Source organism: Aulonocara stuartgranti, assembly GCF_965226115.1.
Source record: "Aulonocara stuartgranti genome assembly, chromosome: 9".
Taxonomy (NCBI): domain Eukaryota; kingdom Metazoa; phylum Chordata; class Actinopteri; order Cichliformes; family Cichlidae; genus Aulonocara; species Aulonocara stuartgranti.
The window spans coordinates 5,714,657-5,741,351 of NC_138960.1; the positions used below are offsets into that span (position 1 = coordinate 5,714,657).

Below are 26,695 nucleotides of genomic sequence, written 5' to 3' on the forward strand. Positions count from 1 at the left end.
GTTATCGGATTACGTCGTTGAAGAGAAATTGTTCAGCCATGTTTCCGAAGTAACAAAGACGCGACGGATGGCCTGGATCGCAGCCATTCAAAGATCAAATATAACGTCCCAGAACACTCCAGCTCACAGGTTAGTCTGCTCCAAGCATTTACACGAAGGTCAGTGTTTTTTAGTAGTTAATACGTCATTTTCATAACATAATTGGTGATATAGGTTACAAGCAAGTCTGGCGCTGAACAGAAATTGTCGCGCTATGCTCCTTTGTTTATTGTGCATAAATAGTGAATTGTCCTGACACAATATTGTGTTTCGCTTCTGTTATTATGGTACATTGACAAAAACATATACTTTTATTCACAGGATAAAACAGGTTTTTTGTATCACTAATTGCCCAGTACGATTACAGCATACAATATTGTTGTCACTGCTACATTTCTGTGATGCTACCAGAAATTATTTCCACTACTAATTAATTACCGTTGAGCTCAAAGGTCCTATTAATAAACGGTTAACGAATGTGTATTTATGACGACGATTTGTGAGACTGGTAAACTTATGATACGTACGATGGTCTTTCGTTCTACACGGTGCATTTCAAGGTCCTGCACCCATCCGGCGGTAAACTGTACCTGGGCTTGTTGCAGTGACCTGAAGTTACTAAACTTCATGAGTGTATGCACTCACTCCAAGAACCGTATAATTATAAATATGCATATAAATATGCTAAGATGAGATAGCTGACTTCATCTAACTAGCAAATGTTGTCCAGGCTACGTTGGTGATACAGTTTTTTTAATGTGTATGATATTTTTGTCATGCGATTTTAAAGCTGGTCCTACAACCGCATCCAAGAATAACATGCAGCTTATCTCAGAACTGTCGGTGAAAATTATTCTTGGAGCTAAGTTTAATTGAGCTGCATTTTAAAGAGGTGCAATTTCACAATTTGTGTATATTTTCTAAGTTCACTATTTTGTCATGTGTTGAGAAAAACACAGATTTTAAAATTACATGGTCTAATATTTACATTTAGCATAACTGCAACATTATTTTTTCGTTGTTTTTTTTTTTAAAGACTCGAAAGGACTTGAAATTCAAAGTTTCAGACTTGTGACTTGACTCGGACTTTTACACCAGTGACTTGAGACTCGACTCTGACTTGCCTGACATTACTTGAGACTTGACTTGAGACTTGAGGATAAAGACTTGAGACTTACTTGAGACTTGCAAAACAATGACTTGGTCCCACCTCTGCGTATCTGTAACCGGAAGGTCGCCGGTTCGATCCCCGGGCTCTCTGTCCTGGTCGTTGTGTCCTTGGGCAAGACACTTTACCCTACCGCCTACTGGTGTTGGCCAGAGGGGCCGATGGCGCGATATGGCAGCCTCGCTTCTATCAGTCTGCCCCAGGGCAGCTGTGGCTACAACCGTAGCTGCCTCCACCAGTGTGTGAATGTGAGAGAGAATGAATAGTGGCATTGTAAAGCGCTTTGGGTGCCTTGAAAAGCGCTACAGAAATCCAATCCATTATTATTATTATGATCACCACACTTTACTGGTACTTAACAACTTTGTTGCTTGAATGACGACTTTTTCCCCCCTGCAGTCTTTGTTCTTGTTGTCCCATACGAACACCTCAGGGCAAGCCACACCCTTCTCTCTCTCGTTGTACTTCAGAACTGCAGCACCTACAGTGCATTGGGAAAGTGTTCACGGCACTTCACTTGTTCCACATTTTGTCATGTTACAGCCTTATTCTGTAACATGACATACCATACCATCTGAGAGATGATCAGAGGAAACAGGATGTACCTGAGCTCAGTTCTGAGTGTCATGGCAAATGTTGTGAAAAGTTATGTTAAATTTTAGTTTTTTATTTTAAATACATTTGCAAGAATTTCAAGAAAACTTTTTTCATTTGTCAATATGGGTTATTGTGTGTAAACCTGAGGTAAAAAATGAACTGAATTAATTTTGGAATAAGGCTATCAAATCACAAAATGTGGACAAAGTAAATACTTCCCGGATGCACTGTAGATTGTTTACTAGAGGGTTTAAGGCATGAGACTTTCAGAAGAAGTCTCATGCCTTACTCCCGCAAATATGCAAATATGTGATGTCTTGATAAATCGAGCAGATATTTGAAGTTTACACAGCACCATTCTGGCATGAAAATATCTTAAAAGTTTGTTTTGTGACCCAGAAAGAATAATATTTCAAACTCCGCCACTCTGTGTTCCTCCGCCACTGCCTCGTTTGAGTTTTGGACGAAATGGATTCCGAAATGGAGACCAGAACAGCCAATCAGATTGTGCCACAAAACCAGCGTAGAGAAAGAGTTGAGCGCGCACGGGCAGAAATGTTGAGAGCGCGAGCAACAGCAAGCGCAAATGCAAAACCAGAGCGAGAGGGGCTGCTATTGTGTGTGTGTGTGTGTGTGTGTGTGTGTGTGCGTGCATGCGTGTGTGTGTGTGTGTGTGTGTGTGCGCATGCGTGTGCATGCGTGTGCATGTGTGTGTGTGTGTGGGGATAATAGCAAACACTGAAATACAGTTTTTGCATGCAGCAATGAATTTTGTTCAAATTTTTCTTTTCTTCGCTCAAAATAAATTTCTCCTCAAAGTGCAACACTTGCACCTACAATATTTTTTTTTTACGTGCGCTCAGAATAGTGGCACAAAAATAACGCCATAGACACACCAACACCAACCCTATCCCGGGCAGGGTGAACTGTTCCCTTGATTTTATACTTATAGGGGTATTCTGAATCGCTCTTTGTCTGGTCCTTCACCCAGGACCAATATGTTATGCGAGACCCTACCAGGGAGCAAAAGCCCCCCGACAACATAGCCCCTAGGATCCCTGGGACACACCCCTCCACCACGATAAAGTAGTGGTTCACTGGACCAGCTCTTTGCCCTCTAGAGGACACTTGAGGGTTCATGGGAGTTTGCCCAACCAGTCTACATGTGTTTTGATGACCTGGAGAAGGCACTCAACCGTGTCCCTCAGAGTGTCCTGTGGGAGGTGCTTTGGGAGTATGGGGAGTCTGGCCCACTCCTACGGGCCATTTGAGCCTTATACAACTGCTGCTTGGTCTGCATAGCGAGCAATAATTCGGACTTGGTTCTGGTGGGTGATGGACTCCGCCAGGGCTGCCTTTTGTCAACGATTCTGTTCATAATTTTTATGGACAGAATTTCTAGGAGTAGCCAAGTGGCGAAAGGCTTTCACTTGGGTGGTCTCAGAATCTCATTTCTGCTTTTCGCAGATTATGTGGCTCTGTTGGCTTCATCGGGTGATGGCCTCCAGCTAGCACTTGAATGGTTTGCAGCTGTGAAGCAGTGGGAATGAGAATCAGCACCTCCAAATCTGAGGCCATGTGTCCTCAGCTGGAAAAGGGTGGAGTGCCCCCTCCAGGTCAGGGATGAGTTCTTATCCCAAGTGGAGGAGTTTAACTATCTCGTGGGTCTTGTTCACAAGTGACGGGAAGGGAGCGGGAGATCGACAGACGGATTGGAGCTGCGGTTGCAGTGATGCAGACGGCGCACCGGTCCGTTGTGGTGAAGAGAGAGTTGAGTGTAAAAGTGAAGCCCTCGATTTACCGGTTGGTCTACGTCTCTACCTTCACCTACGGCCAGGAGCTGTAGATAGTGACCAAAAGAACAAGAACGCGTTACAAGTGGCGGAAACGAGGTTTCTCTGAAGGGTAGCTGACCTCTCCCTTAGAGATAGGTTGAGAAGTACGGCCATTTGGGAGGGATTCAGAGTAGAGCCGCTGCACCTCCACATCAAAAGGAGCCAGTTGAGGTGATTCGGGCATCTGACAAGGATGCCTCGAGGGCGCCTCCTAGGTGAGGTGTTCTGGGCATGTGCCACCGGGAGGAGGCCCCAGGACAGACCCAGGACACGCTGGAGAGATTATATCTCTCAGCTGGCCTGAGAGCGCCTTGGTGTTCCCCCAACAAGTTGGAGGAGGTGGCCGGGGAGAGGGAGGTCTGGGCTTCTCTGCTTTAGCACAACCCTGGATCAGCAGAAGAAGATGGACTGAATTATATGTTGTTCAACTTTCAACCATTTGAACCTTATAGTCATGCTTCTTCCAACAGATCCATTACCAAAATGAAACCAGTGCTGAAAGAATTGTGACCAGGAACTGCAAATCATTTTTTCTTGTATAAATGAAGAAGTAATTTTCATCCGCAATTGGTTCAAAATGCAAAAAAGAAAGAAAGAAAGGTTTTTAAGACCATAGCAAAGTGGATGTGATGTAGTCCAATTGTTTGAGCTGATTTTTGAATCTATAGTTCTTTAATAAATATACCTGACTTGTATAACTCAGATCCGAAATACACTTTTTCCTGAACACAGACTACTAAGTTGTTCAGTGGTGTCAAACAAAACCAGACAAAAAGAAGAAACCACATACAGCCAGTCGCTAAGAGGAATTGAAGAGGTTTTGACACTTTCATTAGCACTGGGCTGAATAATCCAAGCAGATGTTTGAACATTTTCGAGCCAGTACATACAAGTTTGACCCTGTTTTTATTTCACAAAAACCAAATTGATTCAGTTTTGCACTTGGCTCATGTTTTTTCCCTCTTTGAGATGTATGCTAGGCAATTATTCAGCCTTTAAAAAGATCGAAATTAGTCAAAGCCCAGTATTGCCGAAATATACAGTACATGTTATGACATCTATAATTGGAACATGTATTTTTATAACAGAAAAGCTGCAGACAGACTTTACAGCTGACGGTCAGCTTGAGAGCACGGAGCTACTTTATACTTGTTAATAAAATAAAAGAGGGCAAAGAAACATGTTGCCTACTATGCGATCAACACATGAAGAACTGAAACAGCACACCTAAATACAGGAAGAATAACTACTACACTGACACACAATGAGGCACCAAAAGCCAATAACAGTGAGCATGCCACAACAGCTTTAGTTCATTTGACAGAGATGCACATCTTCACACATACACACACACCCACACTTGCTCTCTTGGCCTAAGTGCTACAATATTAAAGGCTGAGTGCTTAGAATGTGCTCCTGTGACCAAGCCCAGCTGGCAATAATGTGTTGATGGGGAGCCATGAGGTCCATGTCTTTTTCTCAGCACATTATAGGCGAGTTCTGACAGCGTTCCAACATCAGATCCAGTGTCTATCTTCAGCAAGAGAAAAAGAGGCAATACGATGGTCGCGCTCCATCGATCTACTGCTTCTTTTATTTTTACTACACCTCCATAAATGAATGTGTAGTTTTGTCCAAAAACATTCTCTGTACATTTTTAATCACAGAAAAGCTAACCATGTCTTTAATCCAACAAATAATTAATCAGTTGCACTTATTTCCAGTTTGAATGTCTAATATTGGTCACTACTTACGCATGACCAAGGCTGAAAGTTTTATCAAAATACACTGCTCAAAAAATTAGGGGAACACTTTATGATCTCAGAATAAAACAGTCAATTAAGCTTCAAGGATTCTTGGAAGCATAAACTATGGTCAACTAATTTCACCTGTTTTGGTGCCATGAATGTGGCAACAATGGAAAAGCAACAAGAAGACAACTCCCAAATGGGAATGGTTTTGCAGGTTGCAGCCACAGACCAATGCTCTCCTCTTAATCCTCATGACTGATTTTTCTCAGATACCACCGAAACTGGGAGGTCTCACACTAGTGCCCTATGATGACAGCATGTTCACATGGGAAATAGTGAAACAGACCTGCATGTTTGGTATCAGGATGAAATCCACATATCTAATGTCAGACTTCATGCTGGAGCAAGCCCTGGGATCCTCTTGGTGCACAACAATGTCTGTCCTCCGCTGGCGAGAATGAAGGCAGTTCCTGGATGATGAAGGCACTGACGCCAGTTATGAAGATATGAAGATTCTCAGGAAAATTATGCACTGGTCCATCGAAACCCACCAAACAGTGCCACACACTGTCCAGAAGTTTACTGGTGCCTTGATCCAAGTCCAGAACAAGATTTAAAGACATCAGCTAAGAGCGCATGTAGGGTCATGGGGACCACACATACTGCTGAGCCACACTATGATGCAGGTCAGACGAGCCTATTTTTAACTTGGATTTTTGGTGTGGTTTCTAAATTCAAACCCTTAAAGGGTGGATGATATTGGTTCTCACTGTTAGTAGATCATTTTGTTCTCAAGATAATTACAAAATTTATGACACTAAAGATTTTCAGAGTGAGTATTTCATTTATCAAGATCCAATGTGTGATTTAAACGTTCCCCTCATTTTTTTTTGAGCAGCGTACTTTTAAAGGAAAGTTAACTTGAAAATATTAAGCCTCCCCTTTGTAATCCAAAGTCAGGGGCTGTCAGGTCAAAGTTCAAAGGCAGGGAAACACGAAGCTTCGGGGTTTTCCATCTCTGATATGTAGTGGAGGGCTCCTGCCATACCTAAGTGGAGAAACAGTCATTACTGCTGGATACACATTTCACCGTATGCCTTTTTTTTTTTTCCTTTTCTTTCTTTTTTTTCTTCTCTTTATCTCTTTTTCTCTTCTTTGCTCTCTACCAAAAATCCACAAGGGCAATGCCCGGCCATCAGTCCGTTCCCCTGAGCTCAAGCTCACTCGACTTATGCGGCAATCCAAAACACACCAGCAAGTTGAAGTGACCAATCAAGTGACTTAAATCAGGTCGAGATGCTTTGACTTGACCTTAAACATACTGTTCATGCTTGAAAACCGTCCGATGTAGCTGAATTAAAAATCTTCTGCTAAGAAGAGTGAGCTGAAATTGCCATTTTTGCTGTTTAAGTGAAAGGTGAAAAGCAATCTGCTGAAGTTACTGAAAAAGCCGTGTCCTCTACACCTATTTTTGGTTGGAGAGCAAAAGAGTGCTCTTCTGCCTTCAGACCTCTGAAAGCTCCACAGACAGCCAACAGATTAAAACCTTTTGTTATAATGCAGCTGTGCTAACACGCTGCAATAGATCACAGTAACTTCTGATCGACCAGAGGCTCGTAGAAATAAGCTTAACATGCAACACACGATGAGACAGAGTTTAATGAGAAGCATCATATACTGTACATCACCTGGTACCTAGAGTGGACGTTGTGATCTAATCATAACTGTTTCACAACCAAATAACCAACCAACTGCATGTGGCTACGTGTCAGACATCTACTAAATTACAGACCTCCAAGCAACAGAAAATGTTTATTAGGTAAACACAAAGGCTTATCTACTGAGGAACTTTTATTCATATACTGCATTTATTCTTTTCTATTCTTACTGACTATGCAAAGCACTTCAGATTACAAGTCACATTTAAGCATAATTCATAATATTGAATTTATTTATATTTTTATTTATATACTTTATATTATTTATTTTATATTTATTTTATCTACTTTAAGCACTTCATCTACCTCTCATCCATGGGCAGTTTAGATTCACAAATAAAACTACTGTCTTTGGACTGTGGGATGAATCTATAGCACCTGTGCAGGCACAGGAAGAAGCACCACATCTCCACACAGGAACCTTTTTGATATGAGGCCATAGTGCTAACCACTTCCACACTGTGCTACAGGGGTGAATGGTTGAAATAAAGTCATATTCCATCATTCCTGATGTAACATTACACATGTGTGGAAATGTAAGGAAAATTTCACCCATTACAGCTGAGTAGCTGCTACACAGACAGAAGAAGATGCAGACGAATATGACACAGACGATATGTGAAATATTAAATCAATACGAATTAAGTACCTTCAAAAAGGGAGTATGGTCTGTCTGGGATACGACACCCATGTGTCCCGTAGTCCAAACACCACTCAGCAAACTGTTAGAATATAAAAACAGAGCACACGTGAACATCATTCTTTCTTAAAAACAACAAAATAGACTTCCTTTTATAAGTCTTCAGTGTTCAACCGTCTGCCAAATGTGAGGGGCACACATGAATCATGTAATAAAATTGGCTCATTAAGTTGGTTGTCAACAAGTCACTTTAAAAACATGTCAAAAAGCCCAACTTTCACAGTGCAAACAAACATGTTTACAGTCTGGTTGCTATAGTAATGACAGATGCACTGAGCTAACCAAGCTAGGTAAGAGTGGAAAGACTACATGATAAATCCCATGCTGGATCTCTGTTAGAAAAAGCTCACGTGAGACAAAGACGTATGGTAACATTTCCATGGCATTGTTAAAGAGTCCTGTAGTTCCCCAGTACATCATGACATATAGTGAGCCGTAATATAAGAAACCAGGAATAAAAAAACTCAATTTGGACTTGTTTTTTCAAAGATAGTGGCACAAGATTTCCTTTTAAGGCAAAACATGTCAGCTTGAGGCCACCCAGTTCCCTCTTATTTTTAAGAAACCAAAACCTCCAGAAAGGAGACGCAGCTCGTCTCTTAGCCACAGATCAGCTGTTAACAGTCTATTATACCACCATGCTGCCTGCTGTGTACTTTTTTACATTTGCAGTTACTGGTGTTTCAAAGCGTATACGTTTACCACAACTACACACATTGAAAAGCTGCTGTGTCATATGATTAGAAACACGAGTAAGAAGACTGTACATTACAGGTCTCCTCTCAACAGGCTTCACGGTGCTCTGGTGTCCAATACGAACATACATTTAATGCCATGACCAACGTTATGTCTGTTAAACAGGGCAGCTTAAATTATTCAGAAAAAATCATATCATGCATGAATCCACAACAGTTTTAACCACGGCATCTTTAGAGCCACTTCTTGCTTGTGCATATTTAGTCTACTACTGAGAATCTTGTTTTGTTTACCCTCGGTCTTACCTTGCAGGCGCGGTGCAGGTATTTCTTCTCCTTGGTGAGTTTGTAGAGAGACAGGAAGGCGTATCCGTTGCCAGCGGTTCCATGGCAAATACCGTAGCCTTTTCTGAGCAGGCCCCGCTGCCATATCACCTCGCCGCAGTCTACAGCCTCCTTCAGGTACTTTTCTTCTTTAAAAATCTGGCAAGGCACAGGATGAAGCCGACAGGATAGTCAAACCTTGTCAGCCTTTCAACAGCTACTGCCAACTCGTAACAGATGCAGTCAGCATTTTGACATTTTTTGTTAAATATCGTAGCAATTAAAAAAAACAAAACCCAAACTGCATTCTGTATGTGAAAACACTTCATAAGCTGAAAGCATCGTCAACTCAAGGCAACCAGCAGTAAATGTAACCCCTGTATCAGACAGCCCATATAATATCTACAAACCTGACGCTGTATGGTCCTCGCAGAAGAGATAAAGACTCTGCCTACATGAAAACTAAACCACTCATCCAGATCTCATTTCAAAGAAATAAATTAATCTAAAGCGAAGCGACTTGAACTCATAACTGAGGTGACAGACGACCTATCAGACAGGTATGAAGCTGACAGGACACAGTAGGAGTACAGTGCAGACCTGATAGTGTGCCTGATTGGATGTGATTATATAAGCCAGTCTCCCACAGCTGTGTGAGGTCCGTGATGGCGTCAAGCAGGGAGCGCTTTGAAAAGCTGCATTCTACAGAGCTGCCATGTAATGTAGAAGAAATTGTATCCGGCCCCACCTCTCTCTATTATTATTATTAGCTTTTAGCTGTAACACAGAAACATCAGCTACAGGAAAGGAGCAGGAAAGAAACAATCCACTATTAAGAACCTGCGCTTTTTAAAAACTCGTCCCAGTGACAGTTCCTTCTGTTTCCACCTGAATACACGGAACCAGCCAATCTTATAAACTGCTGCTGCGCTCTCATTTCAAACACACCAGCAGCTCACGTTCTGTTTCAGAATTCTCCTTTTCCTTTGAAAGCAGAACCATGTACCCTCGCCTTTCCTACTTATCCCGAGAATTCCTCTCACACAGCAAGGCACAAGTCACCTATTACAGCTACCAACTAGATCCACTCCTACAACCCGACCATATATGACATGCAGACGAATCCTTAGCTACATGGTTAAAGTAACTTCAGCCATGTTGATTTTATACGAGCTCATGTCTCTGTGGTGAACTCTGATGCTGCTAAAATTAACTCATGATGTATTCTTCCACTGTAACCTGCAGGGGTGCTCACCAACACTCCACTAGGGGTGATAACAAGCTGGAAAATACCGGCTATTTTAGGAAGCAGTGACCCCTGACTGTCTGAAAACAACTTAATGTCTGTATGGATTTAGTGATATCAGTTGATATCATCGAATATGGAAGGCTGTCCATGAACACGATGTTTTCTGTATGGCAGCATCTGTTCCTTTAAAAGCCGCTGATGGTGGCTTGCCAACGTGTCGGTTCCATAGGCGCTAACGCAGCCCTCCATCAGAGGCAGTGATGCATGTCGGAGGTACCTCTCTTCTTTAGTCTAAAGGATGTGACATCCATTTTTTTCAGTCATCAGACTGCAGAACAAAGCAGTGTTTTCTGGATCATTTTGATGTATGGCTGCTTCTTTGCATTCAAGCAACACTGTCAGAGCCATAAAATAATGTAATAGGTCTTGGTTGAGACTATGAATATGACACAGTATGCCTACTGTTGTCAAATAATTGCGAAATTAGTCCAAACATCACATTTATGGAGATCCAGCACAGTGAAAGAGAACTTCAAGCCCTAATAATGGAGCATCCCTCTGTGATAATACATCACCATTATTCTGCCTCATGAACAGGATCGTATTTTCTGAAATCATTCAACTTGCCGTCCATTATTGTAAAAACACAACTCCATCAGTGGGAGCACAACGTGTGCATGCAGCATAGTTTCAACAGCCGACCTGAAATCTGCCACTAACAAAACATGTGGCAGTTTAAATGTTTAAACGCGTGACACAAACGGCACAGTTGTTTAATAGCGGAACATTGTTAAGTGCAGTGCTTTGTTCACTGTGCCAAAACAACAGCAAAAAATAAAAAGCAGAGTCTCATTAGTAAGAGCAAAATGCCAGAATGGCAGCATGTTGGCTGTGATGTAGCTTCCTAATGGACCAAGAAAAAAAACGAAATTAGCCAAAGTGTTAGACGCCAGGCGAAACAACATCCCATCAACAACATGATTTTTCTTTGACGTGTCAAATAATACATGCTTCACAAATATGTTTAACACAATAAACTGTTCATGCAGTGTAGAGCTGTGCCACAAGGTGACAGTGTTGTTTGTGCGTGTTAGACAGAGAGGGTGGCTGCTGACCGCAGAACTCTCACCTTATGGGCCATGATAAGCATATGGATAACACCGGGCGCTCCGTGGCACCAGTGGACCAGCCGGTCGCTCTCGTTGCTCAGGGATGAAGGGAAGTTTCCTGAACGAAACCTCTTGTGGCGGACGTAGTCGATGCTGGGGCGAACCAACTCTGACAGGATGTCTGGATGGACTTTTGCTCCAGACTGAAAGGGACAGTGTTTAATTTCACTTGTACTGTTCAGCTCTACATTTACAGAATTCTCTTTAAATGCCCCAAAAGGAGGTGACTATCACCTTTCCTAATGGCAGCAGAAAAGCTGGTGAAACACAGCTTTTCAGAGCAGATGTTTCAGAGCAGATGTTTATAAGATCTAAACGGACTCAACACATACTTTGATTGCTACAGTCATGAATTATTCATACAGAGAAAGATGGATTCTCATGTGTTAATGAGAACATCAGTGAACAGCAGAGAAAACACAAAAGTCTGTGGACAGATTTCAGTGAGCTACTTTAAATCAGGCTTTTGCTATTGTTATAAATCACAAGATGAATAATGGAATCATCTTTGTTGCCATGGCGATCTGCTGTGTTGCCACCCATCTTTTTGTATTCTTACTCAGTCAGATTTTGCTACTTACAGTTTTTTCTGATTTATTTTGGCCATATGAAATGTTTTGCCTTTATCTGACAGTGAAAGCAAAGAGTGACAGAAAAACTGGAAGAGGGAGAGGGGGGCAAAGCGCTGCTCCCCTGCCAAACGGCACATGGCTCACCCCTTGAGCTAAACTGGCACCCCACAGGTACAAACAATTACATTGTAAGGGAAACAATTTGAGGTAAAGGTGAGTGTACAGCAATGAATTTTCAAACAACAGCATGTCCAATAGATTTATATAACTAGCTGGAACAGTTTATACCTTCACTACAAGGACATGTTAGTGTGCGGCCGTCAGGGTGCGTACGACTTTTTGTCGGTGTGTGCCAATCCCTGGCCAGCACCAGAAATGCTGAAAATCATGTGATTCCAGTCCCTGGCTGGTCGCTCATGTCTCTCTACGGTCCAGACCTTATCTGTATCTTTGACCTTTTATTGTGCTGACATTAGTGTCAACTTTTATCATAATTAGAGTATGAATTCTTGTCTTCTGGTCAAACATGTTTCATTAGGTTACTTTAAACTTCTGACTGCCAACGTCTAATAAGTCTAATAAGTCTAATAAGCCTAATAAGTCAAGGTTTAAGTAAGCATTTATAGCCCATACACACACACACACACAATACAATCTCAAGACACATCTGAACTGAGCAGTGTGGCTGCCCTGTTAAGTAATGTATTTGTTGTGACTATTTTCAGAATTACATTGCTTGAAAATTGATAAATGATGACTTTTCCCATAATGGTACATGCACACAGTAACATACTGTATGCATGTGACAGCTGGGATAAGCTCGAGTCCTTCTGTGACCATGAATTTGACATGCGTGCATATATGAATATATCTAAAACACATTTCTAGCTGCTAACAATACCCAGTAGCATTTGAATGCACAGTGGGAACACTTTGGTCGTTCTTTGTAGGCCATGCTTCGGCAGGATTTCACACAAAACTGCTTCATCTTAGCCGCCAACAACAATTACAGGATGTCTGCCTGCAGAAAGTCTCAGCTCCTCTACTGGCTTTAAGCCCAGAACAGTAAGAAACAACAGACATTAAGCAAACCTTAAATCAATGACTTACTGATTGCCAACACCACTAATCAAACAGTTCTTCTTCCAAATGCCGAATACTGATAAAGAGTCTATCTGCCCAAATCTATAATCAATAACAGATTTCAGCCCATTCTGATATAACAGCACTAAGGAAAACATAATCCTCCAGCTAATAATCCTTCATTCTTTCAGGTAAAGTAAAATTCATACTTGGTGCTTTTATTATATATTTTTTTCAGTAAACATATACATAAAAAATGAGTACAGAGAAATCTGGATCCAATCTCTGGCCTCTCTTCATTGTTTTTTCCTCAATAATTAGATTGCAGTGCTCACAAAGAAGGTGGCAGGTGGCTTGCAGCACGGGCTGCAGGCGAGAGCTGTCAGCAAAAATACAGATTCAACAACGCTGACACTGCAAGCACATTACCTGGATTCACTTACATGGATGTCACTTTGTGCATTTATGCGTGTGTGTTTGTGGCTACAGTATATAAATGCGTGATCTTATATACAAGTGATATTAAATGTTACTCTAGAATGAAAGTCAGTCTATTTGGAAAAAAACATCAATAAGAAATACTTTCATTTCTCTGATGTAGCAAAATGACACAATTTATTGTGCATCATCAACCAGAAGATCAGAAGCTTCGAGTGTTTCTCCATAAATAACTACATGACAGATAACATTAGCTTTAGCAATACTTTCGAACTTATTTATATAGAGGAATAAAAGAATCTTTCGTTTTTAAAAACCCACTGACTTTAAACAGACCGCGTTCTGTTTTCTCCTACCTGCATCAGCATGTAATAGATGCCGGCCAGGCCGTGGGCAGCGCCGATGTACTGCTTCTTGTGCCACTCATAGAGGAGTGGACAGCGATCAGTCTTCTTCTGCTCTGCTGACATGTTCTTACCAGATTCCACAATGGCTGTGACCACCTGACGTTTGGAGAGAGAAAGAGTGGGAAAAATAAAGGAACCTTTGAGCTCACATTTGAATCCAAACACACAGTTTGGCAGAAACTGATATAACATCTTTACTACAGAGCTGAGAGAGTGGAGTGTTAGCATTCAGTTCAAAATGACAAAGTGAGAAACCTACAGTTTCATTATAAAACTATAAGAACAACATGACCTGGGAGACACCATTTCTACTGGTGCAAAACTATACTTTTGCTTTATTATTTGTCTGACAGCCTCATGGATAGAACGACGGCAGAGAGAGGGCACAGTAGGCGACTGGATGAATGTATCGACTATGAACGATAGGCTGAGCCTTTTACCGATCGTTTTTACAAGAGTGATTCATTTTTTTGCCCCTGGGTAAGTTTGCTAATAATGTTGGTTGAAGAAAGAGAAGTGGTCAACGGAAAAATAATAGCGCTGTTTTAATGACACCCTCCTCACAGTGCAGCGATTTGTTTTCTCAAACTCATAACAGAAAGAAAGAAAGGCAGCAGCCTACATTCAGGAAAAAACGAAAACATTTTATTTAAATAAAATAAATTTAAAAAAATAATGGTGGGGAGGGAAACAGAGACACTGGCTTCTTTTTCCCACCGTGTTTACAGGCTGTTCCAGTGTTTATCTGTCTTAAACACTCGACAAAACAACAAATACATAATTGAACAAAAAGTAAGTTTAAAATCAAACTTTCTCTTCCAGCGAACGTTAAAAACCCCAAAACAAAACAAAAGAAAAACTCTGATGTAATGTTGTTTTTTGTGCGATTTGGCACATCTCAAATAAATAAATGATTAATCCACAAAAAGTAGCTATATTAATAATGAAACAAACAAGACAAGAAGCTCAAATATTCCCTCCAAAAAAACTGTATAAATTCTAAACCCGCAAATCAGTCTGTGGATGATCACATTGCTCCGCCCATCAAAGGGTCACCTGCGTGGATATATCACCTGTCGTCAGTTGGAAAATGTTTACATGTCTCCCATGTGAGATGGTAGGCAGGTTAAACTTCAGGCAAACCTCTCATCTTCATTTCTAATCAAACGTAGGAAACAAACATGACTAAATTCTCTCGATTTTAAATGCTTTGATCACAGAGCCTCCCATATGATAAAAATCTAGATAAATGTGGTCTAATTTACACTGTGCCAATTTACAACAACCATCTCACGTCACTTAACAAAATTCCCTTTTATTAGACGATTAGCCTCCTTCACAATAAAGTACGGATCCATTTAAAATCATTTGATGCATATAGGACAATCTTTCATCACAATAAAACATAACACAAAATAATACTTTAAATAGGACAAGCAAAAAGCAGACAGACATACAAAACGACACACACATCAGCCTACAGGGCACAGATGAGGATGGGCAATGGATGGCTAAATGATTCCGATGACAGGAAGCTTTTTACTGCTATTTCTTGTCAGAGTGTCTTGTCAAGAGAAAAGAGAGAATAAAAGAATAAAAATCACAGTCTGAAAATAGAAAATCGTAGAACACAACAAGCCTTTGTTAGCTTCTTATTTTAGAATATTAGGATCACTTTTTTGGAAACGTGCATTTGTGCGTTAGTGGTGTCAGTTACACTACACAATCAGAAACCCTGGAATATTTCATCTAACTATGCTTGTATAACTAATTCTGGCCACCGCTCTCAGTGTGTCTATGACAACAACATTGCATGCCTGACATTATGACTGTGGGTGTTGCATCTTATGTCTTGTCTGCAAATACTTCCTTCTGAACAGAAAGACAACATCATTTATCAGCTCACTAATATGACACAAACCTCTGAGAGCTAAAGAATTATCCATAACATTAAATCTGGGTTAGATTAAGAGGTTGAGGGATTTAAATTCAATGAGACTGCTGCACACCAGCTACTAAGGTTTATGTGCAGCAGGGTGTTATACGAGGGATTTCTTTATGCTCTTCCATTTAGGAACAGCTATAAGCTGGAACACTTTCTCCAAAGCCAAACAACCTGGATTAAACTGAGGCGTTGCCATGTGGAAGGAGCAGAAGTTTGTCTTCCACTGATTGGTCGAGCAGGTGATTAGGATGACACGTGGCTGCTCGATCAGCCTCAGATATGTTTCTGTTTACTTTCTTTAAAGGAGAGAAGACACATTTACACTAACATGAACACCTATGTGTTAATCTTCCACCTTTAGGTGTACTGGCTCTTTTTTTTACGTCTGGACACCCTGGCAGAGGAAGAGTTACAATTTAAAACAGCATGCTGTGATTTGCAAAGCTCATAAAGCCTTGTTTAATTCACTACCAAACATAGAAACCATATCAAATGTTTAAACTGAGACAACTGGGACTTATTGTTTATGTTCCTCAACATAAAACTGTGAAGACTGAATATGTCAGTAGCTACGGTGCATAATATCATCAAAACAGCAACATTTCTGCAGAGGAGGCTGAAATCAGTACTGGTTGCTTGCGATCTCTGGAACTTCAGGTGGTCTGCCTAAAAACAAGCATGATCCTGTCATGGAGATCACTCCATTGTGTATGAAACACAGAAACACAGCCACCTCCTCGGGGCCAAAGCTCATTTAAAATGGACTGAGACAAAGTAGACGACAATCCCAAATCTGAAGTTCTTTTTGAAAACATGGACACAACATCCTCTGTAGTGGATCCCATCCAGATGATGTGTTTTTCAGGGAAGCGCTTCCATATTTAGAATTGAAGATGGATCCCAAGTTAGCTACACTTCTGCTTGATAGGACGAAAACAGCAAAAAAGCATGGGGAAGGAACCTGGAGCTTGTACTCAAACTTCACAGTTCAAAATTGCAGCTTTATCATAACCATCGTAATATTCAAATGCCTGCACCAAGCTGCACCAACACAAATGGTCTAAACTGCTTAGAGATGACGATTTCTCCTCATGGTAATAATCACATCCCAAAATTGTGCTGAGGATATTTGACAAGCTACTGTGTTTTTCTATAGTCATGTTTTCTGGACATTCTGCTTAGATATATGCAGTAATACACAGTAGCCTATATGTGGAACTGAAGGGGCTCGGGGTTCTGAGTCAGCAGTATATCATGTCCCCAAGCAAGACAGAGTGAAGAAAAACAGTTCTGCAGCAGCAGCACTGCCTCCATCATGGCAGGACAGATTTACATCCCCTGTTCATTACACAGGGAATGTGTTATACATTACACAGATCTATGAAGCTCCATGAAGATCTATACCACTCATGTGTGTCATGTCTGCAGCTGTCCATTTCCCTGTGGCAGAATCCTTCCTATTATGGAGCTGACCTTACGACTGACTGGTTTAGCTTAATAATTTACCACTGCTACTCTAACAGGGTTCTCAACCCATCTTGTAATTTAAATTATTTTAACATCGCACTATAAAGAACAGAAAACCCTGACAGGCTGGCATTTGAAACACAAACACATGCACACTGTTGGGTATTCATATCTTGTGGGGACATAATGCTTTCCCTAGCTGCTTACCCTAACCCAGAAGAATGAATGCCTAACCCTTACCATAACCCAACTGTAACCCTGTCACTAAAAACACATTTTGAGTCTTAAAAATGCCTTCAAACTTGTGGGGACCAGGATTCTGGTCCCCATAAGGGCTGCTGGTCCACACAAGTATAGTAAACTTTGAACTTTGGTCCCCACAAAGATATGAATACATGCTCGCTCACACACACACACACACATTTACTCAGGGAATCAGTAAGGGGAAAAAACGCATAACTAGCAAACCACAGAGATCTCTCTAATAACTGATACACACAGAGACAACAATGCAGCAGAACAAGATTGAAAACAGAGAGCAAAGATCTGAGCACGAGAAAAAGAAATAAAAGCATCTATAAAGCGGGTCCTGGAGGAGAGCCACTGTTTGGTAAAGCCTCCAGAGTGCTGAGTGTTGTTGTGTGGTGACAGGTATACGAGCACAGCTGACAATGAGATGAACAGCAGTGCAGCACTGCAGGAAACTGGGTGCTTTGGGGCATCCGATTTCTATTCCTTATTTGGCCATGAAAGTACTTTTATCTACCGGTTCTGAAAACAACGATAGCTTGTGTGCGTCCGCTACTGCCCACTCTCTCACCCCTTTCCTCACTTTGTGTGTGTATTTGTAAGAAAGCGAGTGAGAAATCGGGCACAGTATATGTATTTCAGTCTGGCGCTACACCAAATGGTGACAGCTGGTCCTGCAGTGACTGTGTGTTCCTAAATAAATAACCAAAAAATATGAGAGATTATTAGTCACAGTGTGTTTGAGTTTGCATGTTGTGTTTTTGGGTCCCATGTCCTCTGTGCTCTGATACCGTCCACTGCCAACCCTCTCCAAGAAGTCTTTGCTAATAAGAAGGTCAGAGTCAGGAACAACTTCCAAAGTATTATTATTTTTACCTTATCCTGAACTGCACCTCACCACTTTGTTTGAGACATCACCTTTGTTGCATAGAGTAAAAGGTGGCATGGCTGTCATTAAATACTTATACTAACTTAATGTAACGGCAACAATACTAGGCTACTCTGCAACTATCCTAACACTTCAGTATCAGTCTTGTCACACTACGATTTGAATGATCTGCTACGGTGTCAGTGTTTTAAAGCAACTTTTATTAAAGGAGTTGAAGTAATTGAGTTGACCATTTTTGTTCTGGTATTAAACCCTCTGTTGGGAATCATTTAATTCTACAGGTGTTGGTACATCACTGGTCAAACTGATAACTCAGTACTTCACCTTTCAGTCTAACTATGGTTACTTGTGGCTCCAAAAATTCAACAGGCCAGTAACTAAAGGGTTGTGTGCGACCTAAGTGACAGCATGGTGACTACGTTTATGTGGCGTAAACAAAATGCAGCATTATGAAGATTTCTGTCTCAAAATGAAGTTTAAGGACAAATAAGGAATTTATCCTGATTTGCATAGATCAGGTATCTGGAGCATTAATATGAATCCTATCCTCCCTCAAAAAGCTGGATCAGATATTGGTGACAATGAGCCAATTCAGGGCTGAACACTTCAGTACAGTGTTGCTTACAACACCATACACGAGCAGAATACCCTCGCAAAACATGGAGAATGTTAACAAACAACGTGACATAACATTGTCAGACATGTCTTTATCATTATTAATCTGAAAAAGCACATATGACATGTGCAAGTCTCACCTTTGTAATGGTGTCCTCATCCACAGCGTCAGTGCCGATCTCTTTGTTAACGTACAGCAAAGCATAAAGGTATCCAGCACGACCATACAGCAGCTCATCTGGTATATCAGAGTCTGGGCTCAGCACAGACCGCTGAAGCTGAAGAAGCCTGATGGAGAAACACAACAATCACTGCATGAGGCTGGGGTACGGATCAAGCACAGATTTGTTTTCCACCTGAGCCATGGGGGATAATATTCATTCACTATCCTGACCGCAAATACTGCAGCTCCTCACAGCACCAGCAAATGTGGATTAATACACTGGTTGAGGAATTTTAAAAACCCCGTACTCATTATTTTATCTTGGTGGTCTTCTAGTATCCATGATATCGGATTTTACCTCAGGATTACAATTTCAACATAGCTCTCCAATGTGAGCATACGATCAAAGATGAAATATCCTAAGTGCAGTTAAGATTTAGCCTTCTTGGAGGTTTTTCATGCCATGACCAAGACCGTGGGGGGAGGCTCAGCTGGCGGCTCTCAGCTTGCCTGCGACGGCACGGGGCCATTTTGTGGATGTCCGGCATATAATTGTAGATCGGATGAAGCTCGCCTTGGAGGACCACCATCAAAGCTTCATAGGGGATCGGATGACTAGCCGTTCGCCTATGCCAGGCAGTGACACGGTGTCCAGGTGGCTGTGGCCCAGCCCTGAGGAGGGGAAGGAGCGCCTGGTGGAGGCGGTTGGTGCTTAAGCAGTTTGTGAAGGGGCTCCCAGCCAGAATGGCAGAGTGGATGCGTCGCCACCAGCCCACAAGATTGGAGGCAGCAGTGACACTAGCGGAGTATCAACTGTCGTGTGTGCATGCAGACATACGCAAAAATCCCATGCCTGACGCATCCCTTAATTCAAGTCAATTCAATTTTATTACAGTGCCAAATCACAACAACAGTCGCACCACTTGTGCAACAGAAGGGCTAGACTCAATTTCCACCAGCAGATAAAGGGCTTGTATCACTCCCTCCTTCGCGGTGAGCGGGGGACGCTGACTATGAGGTGGTACAATCAGACAGGGGAGGAGCCCCACAGATATATCACCTCAAACTCCTCCAAGCATGGAGAGAGGCTGAAACTGCTACAATGGTGAGCCTGGTGAACAAAAGAGATGAGTTGGGGCTGGAGGTGCCAAATTCCAACATTTCCGCCTCAAAAAATAGCCATCGTATCCTGGTGAGACAGTTCTTGGGGCTGGCTGGTTACTACCATCGGTTTGTGCCTGGCTTTGTGGACCCGATCATTTCCTTGATTGATCTCACCCGAAAGGAAGCCCCAGAACTGGTCCAGTGGCTATAGCAGTGCGAGGGGGTGGTCGTACAGATAAACAAACCCCTGCTTCACACTCCTAACTTGTCTCTCCCTTTTATTCAGCTTCAAACGGAGAGCTGGGGGTAGTTTTGTCCCAGTAGGTAAAGAAGGGCCCGACCGCCCAGTTGTATACATCACCAGGAAACGGAACAGGAGGCCAAGTACAGCACGGTGGAGAAGGAGTGCCTGAGGAGGGTCGACTCCCTCTTCAAAGGCTAAGCTGGATGGCGCCCTGAGTCGGGCAATGGGGGTATGAGGTGGCAGGAGTAAAGAAGTAGGTTCAGGTTGTTGTGTCAGGGGAGGCTGGCCCACAAAGCTGTTCTCCATCACCTGACCATGCCTGCCCTACTTCAGTAGGATACTGGGACCTGATGGGAGAGCTGTGCCGCATGGAATGAGGCAGCTGGAAGAGCAGCTGCATGAGTAAGAAACAAATCGTAAATAAAGTCAGTCAGGTGTCCATAACACTGTGGGCTTCAGGTCCTTTCTACCACACGGGCCTTTCAGGGAATGTGCTGTCAATTAAAAAAAAATACTGGCAGCTTCCATTGCTTCTTTATTGCTTCGTTCTGAAGTCATTGCCTTCACAAACTTGCTTGTTCACACTGCCCGCCCAGTGGGGTGACCCAAAAACAAACACACTCCAAAGCAAAACTGGAAATAGCCTACCATCAAAGCCTACATGGGGCTGGGAAAGCTATCCTGTCTGTATGGATGCCAAATTACACTTATGTCACTGACTAAATCTTCATTGTATATATGGGGTTTATATAGTGCACAGTAGCAGTACGATTTCACCAGAGACTCTGCTACTCTTTCAGATAAAGATCGAGCATCTCAAGCAATCCGTCTAACCTGGACAGACACTCTTTGCTGTCAGTCGTGTTATTCAGTTTGTGGTGGACCACCGCACCCACTGCCAGAGGCCCCGCGTCACCACATAGAAATGTCACTTTGCGCCCATTCAGGATCCTCATGGTCCTCTTTACGTAGTCTAGGGCTCTATGCAGGTAGGAGGCCTCATTTGAGACCCGGTGCAGTTGAAGGTACAGCAATGCAATGCCTGCAGTGAAAAGAAAAGACACAGTTAGGTCCATAAGTATTTGGACAATGACTGCACACCACCAGTGTGGATTTTAAATCAAACAGTCTAGATGTGACTGAGTAGCAACTTTGAGTTTTAATTCAGATGTATTCCACTAACCACAGACATTTTTGTACGTAGTCCCTAATTTTCAGTTACAGGACAAATGTAAGCCCTGTTCTTAACGCTTGGATGATTTTATTTTTTTTTGCAGCCAGTGACTGCCCGAAGTCTAGAAATCACCAAACGTGCCACCAAACACTGCAGCACATCCTCTCTCTGGCTCCAGTTTTATCTTCATTAACTAAAATGCTCTCTCTACTGTAAATCATGTAAACCATAGATAAGGTCAATGATTTACATCTGGTAATTACTGATTTTTTTTATTTGCCTTAATAAACTCTTGGGTTGCTTTTGAAACATATTTTGTGTCATTATTAATTTGAACTTTAGACTAAACCTCTAAACTTTTCTCTGTAAATGGGGGACTATGTACAAAAAATATCTGCAATTCCTTTATTGCAATACTTTTGTTAAATCCCTAAATCAAAGTTCAAGGTCTGCATTTCAGTTCAGTGTTAACTGTTAATTTAATATCTATTAATTGTGTACAGAGAGAACATTAGTGTTTGTCGTTGTCCAAATACTTATGGACCTAAGCGTATAAAATAGAGAATATTTTTGGGTGGATGGATAACAGAACTGTGCTCTCTTCACATTTTTAGAGTAGTCAGGGACACACCTGTCCAGCCGGTGTAGGTGGAGAAGTCATGGGGGTCGGCTGTCTTTAGGCCTTCCTCCATCTGCTGGAGGAGATCTTTGATCTTACTCTGGACCTTCTTCTGAAAGGATGTGCTAACCTGAAGAGAGAATACATTTATAAACTCCAAGTTGTCAGACTCAAGAGCTGCACTATCCATCAGCTATAAAGCTAAATGCTGATTCTGTGGTAGCACAGATGGAACAACAGAGGAGGGAGGGAGCAGCAGGAAGTTAAGTAACATGCACTGGGAGACAGAATCATATTTAAGCTTGTTTATACACAGCAATGAATGAGTTAGGCTGTCTTGAGTCAAGGACATAAATGTATGGGTATCAGCTTTTGCTGAGTACTGATTTGATACGAATCGCAGAGACTGGGACAGTAAAGAAACATTAGGCTGGACATAAACATTGCTTTCCTGATGCTGTAAAAGAAAATGGAACAAATAAATGTACCAAGATCATACATTTACATTTACTGAATTTGAATGTCTTGGTAAAATAAATAAAATGAGAAGTGAAAAAATACCAGTATGTTGTTCAGCTTAGTTTCATTTCAGATGAGTAACTTTTTATTTTGAATATGCTCACAGTCGTGCCATTTTCTCCTTTCTCTGCTGTTGACACCAAGTCGAATCGATCACAAACACCCAATTCAGTTTCCCAAGTCAGGATTAGAACAATATCTAATGTTTTCATCCACATAGGTTGAGCAAGCTCAATGTCTATATGTGATCTGCTAATAGCAGCAGTGGCAAATCTAATAAATGCTCAGATATAAGTTCATGGTCCAATCTTCTTATCATTAGGAATCATTTAAGCAAATGTTAATTAGGTTGTTTTCCACAAGGCCCAATTTTTTACTAATTTAACATCATGGGTCAGGCCATGCTTTAAAGGCTGATTTGCTTGTGGATGTGAAATGAACTAATTCTCTACAGAATCCATTCACACAGAATCACCTACAGCGTGAATGCGCTGAAAAGTAGGGCAGGGCAAAATTCTGAATCAAACTGCTTTTTCACACAAGGCCATGTAGGTTTGGATTTTTCCCCCCTTAATAACAAACACCTTCATTTAGAAACTATATTTTATGTTTATTCGTGTTATCTTTGTCTAACATTTAAATTTGTTTGATGAACTGAAACATTTAAGTGCAACAAAAAAGATTGAAAGTCAATATTTGGTGAGGCTTTGAGCGTCAGAGCCTGACCAGAGAGAACTGTGACCAAGGCTGTCTGTTCTCTCTGCTCTGCAACAGTTCGACGAGGAGCTCGATGGTGAAGGAAAAGAACACAGTGACAGACACATGAATAGATGGTGCTGTTCTGCATAACAATGAAATCTTCAGAACAGCCAAAGAGGAGAATGAGGCCTTTAATGACGGTGACACAAAAATCTACAGCTCTGACTTCAACACAATATAACAGTGTTTACAATTCATTAGCAAACATCTGTAATGGATCCACTTTAGCAAATATTTGTAAATTTCTATATCTGGAGATTTTTTGGCAAATGCCATTAAATTCAAAAAAAATACTTGAGCATATTTAAGCCTGCCTGATGAGCTTCTTCCTGTTGTTGAATTTCAATGAACACGAAGCGCATTCCAACTGCTGCAGTCCACGATGCTGGACTTGAATTTTTGTCTTATTGTGGGTCAAAATACTTACTGAGGAGCCAGCTGAATGATATCATGGACCACAACATGAGTAAAGGTAGGAAACACAAGGAGCGAGTGCACCTGGTGTTAGCAGTGAATATTCAATTCAATTCACTGTTATTTATATAACGCCAAATCACAACAACAGTCGCCTTGGAGACTGTTGTTGTGATTTGTATTGATTTGGCGAATAAACTTTCAATACAATAAAAGAAAAGAAGGGGGGCTGCTGATATACCTCAACAGCCAACAATTATACAGTGCTATAGTGTTAGCTCCTGAGCTTTCCATCTAATTTCAGGCACTGCCAGTCAGCAAACGGCTGTGTACAGCGTCTCAGCCAATCCTGTGCGAGTATGTTCATGCACATATTCTGAACATAGTTTCACAATTACCGCAACAAATTGATAAGTTGCTACGTTCTTGATCTTCTGGAGCTGTTAAATTCTGTTTCACAGAATCATAAAGTCTTTGGGCAGTCTTTGGTATCTAATAAGTCTTACTGAATTCATGACATGGTTGCGAAATAATACAACAACATTACAGATGCAAAATACAGAGAGAGAAATGTGTTATAACAGGTCAACTATATGTCTGTAATGGTGAATACAGTCTTCAAAATGCCAATACACATTTACAGCAGCCAAGCTTTGTGTGAAAATACAAAAAGCTCAACATAACAGCAAACGAGCCTTCTTGAAAATTCATTGACGACCAGAAAATTGAAATCCAGGTATTTTCCGAAGCTCCTCTCTCTCTCTTTTTGTAACCAACTCCAAACTCTTAATATTTTTCTTGTTTTTAAAAGACAGGAATAAGAGTGCAGAGGTAAATTATATTAAAGGTATAAATTTAATAAAATGTATAAAGATGTAAAGATATTAACTTGAATAACTTAAAAACAGACGACGTAACGTTGAATGTTCTATATTCTGTTCTATGACCTTCCTAAAAACACTGGAGATGAGTTATTTTGTTGGGTAAAACCATCTTCATATGAGCCAATGAAAAAATTAGTTACTTTCACTTGCAGGATTCAAAAACAGCCTAAAATTAGACTTTGACTACCAAACTTACGATACGATTATATTTGGTGAAGCATACCTGTCAGTGGGAAAAAATATGTGGAATTTAATTGCAGATTTATTTATTTTTTGTTTATGTGAAAGAAACCTCCAAGATCTGACTGTCATTTCAGACCATAACACCAGCGTCACCGATTATTACTGTACTGTAATATGTGTACCCAGAGGACCCAGACGCGGAAACTAAAAAAAACAAACAAAAAACAACTGTATTTTTTACTTACTTTGACAAAACGTGACTAGCTTTGTAATATTATTGCATTTAGACTGATGACAGACGCAAACCACAGCTAAGAAATTATATGCGCTAACATAAACGAACCCCTTTCAATGTCAGGTACTCCCACACCGTAACAGTCCCGTAGTATCAACAACAAGCCTGGGCTACGCTAGCTTTACTTTCTGTTAGCAGATGTGAAAACCAAAGTGAGGGAAAACATCTCACCTTTCCTTCCGAATCAAGGGAGTCATTGCAAACTACATCCGCTCCAGAGTTGGAGGTGAGGACTCCTTGGTCCCAGTCGGGATATGGGTTTGAAAAAGAGCGCTCCTCCATCTCTGCGTCTGTAGCCGAGATCAGCTTCAGTCGCTTGGACATGTTATCTCCCATCTCTACGGCGGCTCGGCAAGGCCAAATATCTCAGTACGCTGTAGAGCCAATATAGTGGAAATAAAAAATCGCCTTACAGAAATATTGTTTTAAACCACACTAAAGTGACATGAAATAATATGTAAATGGAATGTAATCATTAAAAGGATCGAGTAGTGTATTTATGTTTTGTCTAATGCCATTGACATACAAAAGAAGCCACAGGACAACATGCCTTTATTAATCGAAATTTAAAAAGCATGCAAAGCTACCCTTTAAAAGTTATTTTGATTCACACAAAATGACGTTTAAAGCTTGGAGTTACTCATTTTACATTAAAAGTCCTCGTTTTTCATTCAGTCTCGGTTTCCTTGAGTACTTTTAAAGGCATATTCTTCACTGCTGTTTCTGTTATTCCCCAGAAATATATTTTGCTTTGCATCGCACAGACCAAAAGAATACTGAATGTAACTTCAGCTGAAAGTTAGAAATAGAGCACAAACAAATTGAACACGTTCAAAATCAAGTTTTACAAACACGAAGTATTGCATTTAACATCCGAGGGTAAAAAAAACTTTAATGAATGTCACCTTGGACTGTTGTTAAATTGAGAGATTAATAAATAATGCCATGAGTAATACACCTTCTTTGGAACCAAGTGTGACGCTTAAGTTTGCGCAATGAGACGTCTGAATGGAAAAGGAGAACAATTGTTGCTACACTGGCATTACTGTGGTAGCCCAAACAGCAGGTCGTTATATTAGCAACAGCAGCTGCGATGCTAAAATGCTGCAGGTACTGCCAGGTGGAGCCAAAATTGGGCTTACCAAAGGGATCAGCAGGCTGTCCGATCAGCAGTGTGCGGGGCTTCCACAGCTCGTTTGTCGGTTGCGGCAGCCTCCAGCCTCCGAGCAGCGTCTCTAGGCAACCCGGAGTCCAGCCTCTCCTATTTTTCGGTGAATGGAAGTGTGAGCCGCAGTCTAAGTGCACCGGCAGGCAGCCATGTGTCACCGCATCACTGTGTCTCGCCCTGCCTCTCCTTCCTCAGCATCCTCCTCACTGAGCGCACATCGGATTGCTGCCGATGCCAAATCAGTAACACTCACCCCCCA

General features: G+C 41.4%; 1 protein-coding gene across 1 annotated transcript; it reads right to left on the reverse strand.

Annotated features, from left to right (window-relative positions):
- lancl2 (LanC lantibiotic synthetase component C-like 2 (bacterial)) lies at positions 1–26,695 on the reverse strand. The gene is made up of 10 exons (XM_082545594.1): positions 26,411–26,695; positions 25,440–25,642; positions 22,227–22,344; positions 21,256–21,463; positions 19,051–19,198; positions 13,695–13,841; positions 11,206–11,388; positions 8,810–8,986; positions 7,758–7,830; positions 1–6,438 (listed from the first exon to the last, which is right to left on the reverse strand). The coding sequence occupies exons 2-10, from the start codon at positions 25,602–25,604 to the stop codon at positions 6,362–6,364; spliced, it is 1,296 nt and encodes a 431-aa protein (XP_082401720.1). The 5' UTR covers positions 25,605–25,642; positions 26,411–26,695; the 3' UTR covers positions 1–6,361.

Excerpts from the sequence above, each read along its gene's own strand:
- lancl2 (XM_082545594.1), bottom strand. The coding sequence starts at position 25,604 with ATGGGAGATAACATGTCCAAGCGACTGAAGCTGATCTCGGCTACAGAC. Across the intron at positions 21,464-22,226 it reads CACCTACACCGGCTGGACAG|GCATTGCATTGCTGTACCTT; the intron begins GTGTGTCCCTGA and ends TTTTCACTGCAG. Across the intron at positions 6,439-7,757 it reads ACCATACTCCCTTTTTGAAG|GTATGGCAGGAGCCCTCCAC; the intron begins GTACTTAATTCG and ends TTCTCCACTTAG.